The 7,516-nt window shown below is 33.1% G+C and overlaps 2 protein-coding genes across 4 annotated transcripts; one reads left to right on the top strand and one right to left on the bottom strand.

The window, feature by feature from the left end:
* Positions 1 to 1,846, top strand: LOC127086096 (GPI-anchored protein LLG1). The gene is made up of 3 exons (XM_051026789.1): positions 1 to 293; positions 410 to 466; positions 1,299 to 1,846. Exons 1-3 carry the CDS (start codon positions 194 to 196, stop codon positions 1,652 to 1,654), a joined length of 513 nt encoding a protein of 170 aa, XP_050882746.1. The 5' UTR covers positions 1 to 193; the 3' UTR covers positions 1,655 to 1,846.
* Positions 1,847 to 2,572: 726 nt separating this feature from the next.
* On the bottom strand, positions 2,573 to 6,931 carry LOC127086095 (actin-related protein 8). Of its 3 annotated transcripts, XM_051026786.1 has the most exons (13): positions 6,639 to 6,931; positions 6,454 to 6,527; positions 5,419 to 5,504; positions 5,243 to 5,313; positions 4,998 to 5,065; positions 4,854 to 4,915; positions 4,662 to 4,759; positions 4,427 to 4,508; positions 4,135 to 4,277; positions 3,847 to 3,998; positions 3,276 to 3,409; positions 2,973 to 3,091; positions 2,573 to 2,852 (listed from the first exon to the last, which is right to left on the bottom strand). In XM_051026786.1, exons 1-13 carry the CDS (start codon positions 6,765 to 6,767, stop codon positions 2,775 to 2,777), a joined length of 1,296 nt encoding a protein of 431 aa, XP_050882743.1. In that variant the 5' UTR covers positions 6,768 to 6,931; the 3' UTR covers positions 2,573 to 2,774. The 3 variants fall into 3 exon arrangements, with proteins under 3 accessions (XP_050882743.1, XP_050882742.1, XP_050882744.1); XM_051026785.1 differs by having other exon boundaries at positions 6,454 to 6,927; XM_051026787.1 differs by lacking the exons at positions 5,243 to 5,313; positions 5,419 to 5,504; positions 6,454 to 6,527; positions 6,639 to 6,931 and adding an exon at positions 5,887 to 5,941 and having other exon boundaries at positions 4,998 to 5,067.
* Positions 6,932 to 7,516: the final 585 nt, after the last annotated feature.

The raw sequence follows: 7,516 nt of genomic DNA, 5'->3' as shown, positions 1-7,516 counted from the left end.
CTCATATAATAACATAAACACAAACAAATTATTTAAAACGCATTAAAAAAAAGCACTTTCTCAAGAAAACTTCTTCACACTTCATTCATCCATTCCCCAAAAGGAAATTGAAGAAACAAAAGAAAGAGAAAGAAAAAAAACACATTTTTTCTGCAAAATCTAGAAGAACTAGATCTGTCTCCAACATCATAGCATGTCTTGTTCTTTGAATCAACAAAGCTTCTTGCTTTGTTCTTCACTTCTCCTCATCATGGCTATCTCTGTTTCTTCCTTTCATCCAACTTTTCTAAACAGTAAATCTTTCTCTCTTCTTCAATTTTCATCTTTTTCTTTTCAAATTTATCAAATTTTATCAAATTATGAAAAAAGTTTTGATTTTTATATCTGGTTTTGCTTTTTGTAATTGCAGATACTGTTTTTGATTCTCAGATACTTACTGGTCGCCATCTTCTTCAAGCTAAAAAAGGTTCTTCATTTTCTCTCTCTCTTATGCTTTTGGATCTACCAACTTTTTTTTTTTCAAAAAATTATCCAATATATAATATTAAGTTCTTGTCTCTTTTTTTGGTTTATTTTGCTTTTTTATTTTATTTTTTTGAAAAAAAATGTTATTTAGTTGTTGTTATTCTTATTTATCATTATTATTGTTCTTGTTTGTAGCTATGGATTTTTCTATTTATATAATTTATTTTGATGTTATTGTTGTTGTTGGTGAAAACTTAGATCCTCAGAGTGTGTCTCCAACATTTACATTATAAGGGCTTGTTTGGATAAATAACTTAATAACTTATTTGCAGCTTATAGCACCGGTGTTTATCAAAATAAGTGCTTATGAATTTGTATAAGTTATTTTTATAACAAAACATGATTTTTTTTGTGTGTATAAAGCACATACACAAACACACGACACCACAAAAAATGAATAAGTTAATCGTAATCACATGAGTCAGTGTCAAACACCTAACATCAGAGTCGTCTCAAGTTTGTAGATTAGTAGTTTAACCATAGCAAAATAAATAGAGGCTCTATTTAAGCGCGATTGAACCATGATAATATTTGACGAGGCTCTATTTAGCCATAGTTTGTGACAAATTTTGAGTCATGTTCGGTAGTCTGTCTTGCACACCATCAAAGACGGTCCTGTCTGAAACATCTTTGTTCAAAGGTATCGGTACTACAAAATTGATCCATGGTAGAGTTTTTGTTGTGTAGCATGTGCTTTTTGTTGTATAATATGTAAAAACTCACACCAAAAGAGAAGAATTTGGTGATGATATTGTTTCACATTGCACCTGCAGGTTGTTCTGTGAATTTCGAGTTTCTAAACTACACAATAATCACAAGCAAATGCAAAGGACCTAAGTACCCTCCAAAACCATGTTGTGGAGCATTTAAAGAGTTTGCTTGTCCTTATGCCGACGTGATCAACGATTTAACGAACGATTGCGCCTCAACCATGTTTAGCTACATCAATCTTTACGGAAGATACCCTCCCGGTCTCTTCGCGAGCGAGTGTCGTGAAGGAAAGCTAGGTTTAGCTTGCGATGCATTATCTCCATCAGAGTCGGCCAATGACACCGCAAATCAAATCGTACATACTCCTTCTATATTACTCGCTCTCGCGTCCTGCATCTTCTTGATGGTTTTATTTTGATATTGAAATTTCTCAACTTCTATTCATTTGTTGCTTTGCATCGAAAGTTCGTTATTGTCGATGCGGATTGGTTGTGCTAGAGGTGAAACTCAGAGAATGTACTTTATGTGATATAGTTACAAAAGTTACAACTTAATATACTCAACTATGTTGTATTTGAGTGTTTGTTTAAAGATTGCAAGTTTTGTGGGAGCTTTGTATTCTTGCAAATGAGTCACACTTAAAAGCTCCTTTTAGCAGATGTTCGATTAATTCAGCTCAGTTGATAGCCGCGTAGACATTTGAGATTCAGTTGGTAGTGTTGCAGAGACATTCGATTCAATTGGCTTTTAGCCGATGTTTCATTAACCCAGCTCAGTTGATAATTGCTGAGACATTCGTTATGCATGTTCACATCTGCGACATCTTATTTAAACTATATGTTTGGTTTTAAGGTGGAATTAATGGATGCACGATGTAACTACCTAAAAGCAATTTGACATTATAAAACGATGATTTGGTACTTTTCTTGAGGAATCAATTTTGGTGGTTAAGCTCAATCATAATTGATTTAGAAAAATATTTAGATGTTTTTCGAAAATAATTGATTTTACAGCTAAATTGAATTTTAGGTTGAGATATGGCTCTCTTGTTTTTAATATAAATGTGATTTTTATATTAAAATTTATTATTAAATTTATTTTGCATTACTTGTTTTTAAATAAAATAAACTTCATAAAATTAAATAATTTAATTACTGCAGAATCAAATTGATTTTTATAAAGAAAAATTTATAGTTTGGATCCAAATTACATTTAAGTAGGTAATATCTAAAATTAGTTTTAATTATATTTAAAACTAGATATTTACTTTCAATTGTAAATAATTATTTAAATATTTGTCGCATTCGTTAAATTAAATGTATAAAGATCATTAAACTTTAAAATGAAATGCATATTGATTCTCTCTTATCATTGAGAAAATATATTTTAGAACAACTTATTACATTATTCTTAACAATCCTAATGTTTATTATATGCTTTTAATCACCATAGATATCATCATATTTATAAATATACAAAGAAACAAAAAGTTGGAAAAAAATTACATTATTGAGGAAATATATTTTAGAACAAAATAATCACCATATGAGACTGAGTCTAGGCTTCTGGCGAAACTTCGATTTTTCCACACACCAAGGACCGGGAAATGTGCTCAACTGTAAATCAATTTGTTATAGAAATAGCTTATAATTATAAGCATTTATATGAAAAACGCTTAATTAAGTTGTTTAGCCAAACAGAAGCTTAAATATTTATCATGATGAAAGAGAACTTACATTGCCAATCATTTTCGCTCCAAACCATGGAGTGTCGACGCCGTATGGAGGAGGTGTGACTCGAATTCCATTCGACACGAATGGAGGAAGTAAGCTATGGAGTTCCTTTTCTAATCTTTCTGCACAACAATGGTCCCAAATTTGAATAGCTTCAAGCTTTGTTGGAGTTTATGCGTGTTTGGATTGATTTATTTAAGTTTATCTATTGTTAAAGCAATTTATAACTATCCATAAGCTGTTTTTAACTTGATTTTCATTAACTCTTTAGAATAGCTTATATGAAGAAGTGATTCGCATATTTACCTGCCAAACCTGGCAAACATGCGGTTCCTCCCGATAAAACGACAGTTTTGTACCAATCACTTTCGCCCGGTAAATCTGCACAATGGCAATGCTCCATACAGAGAGCTATAGCATGGTGCAAACCCATTTCTTGCCTATACCAAGAAATGAAACATTCGCTTAAACTACGATTAAGTAAAAATATATATACAAACAAACAAAGTCGATATAATATTGTAATGCAGATGACTCAACCGATCTTCGATAGACTCTAATACCATATTGTAATAGCAGATGATTCAACAGATCTTGGATAGACTCTGATACCGTAGTAGCAGATGATCCAACTGATCTTGGATAGACTCTGATACCGTAGTAGTAGATGATCCAACCAATTTTGGATAGACTCTGATACCGAAATAGCAGATGATCCAACAGATCTTGGATAGACTCTGATACGGTAGTAGCAGATGATCCAACCGATCTTGGATAGACGCTGATACCGTATTAATTGAAATACGAACATCTTTGAAGAGAAGTTATACATCGTCAATTTGTCGTAACCATAGTGCAAGAAATACGAATAACTTACATTCCAGCAAGATGCGGCTTGAATAAAACCTCTGCCGTCTGAAACCGTTCTTTCGAAAGTGTAAACAATCCATCTCCCGCAGCTTGAAACGATGCTTGTGTGTTTTTCTTCAATAGCTCCGCTTCGTAATCAAGAGCTACGTAGCATAGATTCTGTTACAAAACCAGAAAATCGTAACGAAATGAGCACGATCGTATGATTGAAAACTGAATAAAAACAATCATTGTCTAGACATTACTTATCTCGCGACTAAAACTTCGGATTACTATAACTGGAGAAAATTAATACCTCTTTCAAAGCGCGAACGGTGTATAAAGATTGAAAATTTAGATTATTCAGTTGCATCTTTTCCTTGAGAAATCCCGTAACTTTCAGCGCTCCGAATCCCAAAACTTCCACACCGATCTTGCGCATTACTTTACCATTAAAAACTGTGAAACGATAATGCAGCTCACATTAACAGTAACACAAAAAAAAAGTGTAAAACAAATCGACAGACGTTTCTTCTAATACCAATATCGAGAACCGTTGAACACGAGAAAGAGAACGAGCAAAGAAAAGAAAAAACAGTAGGGCATACTTGGAACTACCGATGTGACTTGAAAACCTATATTAACCACTATTCCAGAAGTTCGTTTCGCAGCATATAAAGCTAGAGTCGCCTACATTTTTTCAAATTATACAATAAGTTAATACGTAAATAACCGATTCGTATATATGGTATTCTTAAAGATCAAAGTGACATTAGTTTATACTTTTATCAACCAAAGTTCGGTGAGTTTTCCCGTCTTTTTTCTTCGGTTAAAATATATTACCTGGTTGACAGCACAAACAGAAGGAACATTCAAGTCGAAAAGGGAAGCATAAATCGCTTCTTTAAGTTGCCGTCTCGATGCTCTGGCTGATTCAGTATCTGGTACGGTTGAAAACGTGAAATCGTTATGTGTTCATCACCGTCGCACAAATCACCATACAATAACCGAAGTAAATCGTAAAATGCAACGTACCTTCATAATGGCATATCGGTATAGAAACAATAACCGGTTGATTATTCGGTTTCACCTGCATCCTGCCGAGAAATCGACCGATATATTAAACATCAAACAAGAACAACATAAAAATGATAAGAGAGAATCAAAATGCAGATATACCTGTTATAAATAGTTGCGAAAAAATGTCGAAGTCTAGTATACATTGGCGACTCAATGTTGCCGAATTCCTACACATTGAAAAACCGAAAAAGGCAATGCCTAGTATCAGCGAGAAGTGTTATCTGCAGCTTAAGTCTTTTCTCGTTCGAAGTCAAAATGAGGATGTATATATGAACGCAGAAAAAACCAAACACGGCCTATTTTCATCAACTAGTTCAATTCTAAACAAAACATGTCATCATTACCAAAAATGTTGCGGATCGTCCTGACGGACAAGCGTATTTGCTCCAACCAAATTTGCAATAGCCAGAACCGCCTTAAGAAATAACAGATAAACGAGAAATGTTTTAAGTTTTAAAAAATATATAAAAATTTAATCACAATGCCGCGAAATCACAGAATGAAAATTTGAGAGACTAACCATCAATGATAATAGCACCGGGAACTTGTGCTCTTTGGCCATAGATATGTTTGAATGACAACTGTGGCCTCTGACCAACAAAGGATCTGCAATTCATGGAATCTCAAACACTCGATTTCACGATATATCGATCACTCACAAGACCAATCAAAACACAATAACAATCACTTGGATTACCGTAATTCATCAAATTCACACCAAAGCACAAAAATAACAATCATTTACACCACAAACAATCAAAATCCTCAATCACATCAATCCTTCTGGGTCGATCAACTAAGTTTCACGACCAAGTTGAGACGATCCCTACAATTTGAAGGACTAAACGGTGATTCCATCAAACTCACTTGCACAATTTCGCGATGATTGAACCATCCGGTTGTAGGGGTCACACAATTTGGTATCAGATATTAACAAACTTTTGAAATAATCTCCAAAACTAAAAGTATTTCTATCACAATAATCCTTTTCGGTCGATCAACTTAGTCCTAACAATCACATTAATCATTGAGTTGGTCAATTTAGTCTTAAAATTGATTTGAATGGAAAAACTCGATCCAAAATTTTCAATTTCAAAGATCATTTCTAGATTACGTCAATTTAACGACCAACACGACAGATTCGAAAGATTAAACGGGCGATTCCATCATAACATCTATCAACACAATCACTTGCAAAACCCATCAAATTCACATCAAATAATATACACCCTAAACTATCAAAATTGATCACTTTTCATCAAATCACAAACTTTCAACCACACACAAAACCCATCAAAATCACTTTTTTACAATCACAAAACAACAATCATTTCCACAACCCATCAAATTCAAACCAAATCATCAAAATCACTTATTTCCAATTACAAGCACAACCCATCAAAACCACTTTTTTACAATCACAAAACAACAATAATTTCCACAACCCATCAAATTCAAACCAAATAAAAATCACTTATTTCCAATCAGAAACAAAACCCATGCAATTGAATTGAAAGAATCATCATCATAAAGGAACAAACTTTGAAACACTTACGGAATAGGGTAACCAGAAGTCAAATTAGTTTCAGCAAAGAAAACAGAATCCCAAGAAGGATCAGATTGATGAGTCTGAAGGAAGTGAAGCCATAAGCGATTATCAGATACAAAAAATCTCAAAGACCTGCAAATCACACTCAGTTTCGCAACCTCTTTGGGACCCAAAAGTCTCAAAATTTGTACCAAGATATCACTAGGTAGTTGATCCAATTCACCCAAATCACCACGCTCCAAGACTTGGTTTTCTTCATCGGAACATGTTGGATTTCGTCTCAACATGATTTCCAACAGTTTCCTTAGTAACATCGACATGTTAAGATTTGGTTTAGGAGAGAGAAAGAGTTAAGAGTATGGTTATGTTTGAGACATGATGAAAACGCGGGCAGATTCTGTCCATTAACGTTTTTCAACATTACACCATTGATTTTTCCAAATAAGCAATTCAATGTATTTTATTTTTACAGCTTAATGTTCAAAACAAGAAATTAATTTTAATAAATTTTTCTTTTGAAATTTAATTGAGTAAAATATAGAATTAAAGTAACATAGGAGGATTGTTGAGGGTTGATGGGATTGGCAAAAGAAAATTAGTGCATATCCAAACATCTTAACACATTAAACTAATATGTTATTTTCAGAATCACCATAAATTAGTAAAAGTTGATTTATTTTTTTTAGGAATACTATGATGTAATGTCAATAAATTTGTTTTTAAAGTATTACCGTCAAAATAAAATAAAAAATCTGTAAACAATAAAGTGATATAATCATGTTAAAATGTCATATATTAAAATAAAAAGCAATATCTATAATACTGTCAAAAATACATAATCAAATACATAATTCCTAATACAAATAAGAAAATTTGTGTGTATTGAAAATCCTTTTCCGCTTGAGTGCCTTCCTAAAGTACCACTGAATGTAGTACTCCATTCGGTAGGAGTTACAACACCTCTTACTTCAGCCGATATCAGGTGATTATAGAAATCATTAAACATGGCGTCAACATCTCTACAAACGACAGTACGAAGGGCTGACACGGAGTGGTGTTGTGGAACAAC

The sequence above is a fragment of the Lathyrus oleraceus genome, chromosome 5 (genome assembly GCF_024323335.1).
Source record: "Lathyrus oleraceus cultivar Zhongwan6 chromosome 5, CAAS_Psat_ZW6_1.0, whole genome shotgun sequence".
NCBI lineage: Eukaryota > Viridiplantae > Streptophyta > Magnoliopsida > Fabales > Fabaceae > Lathyrus > Lathyrus oleraceus.
Note: the sequence above shows the minus strand (reverse complement) of the source record. Positions and strands in the feature narration are given on the sequence as shown.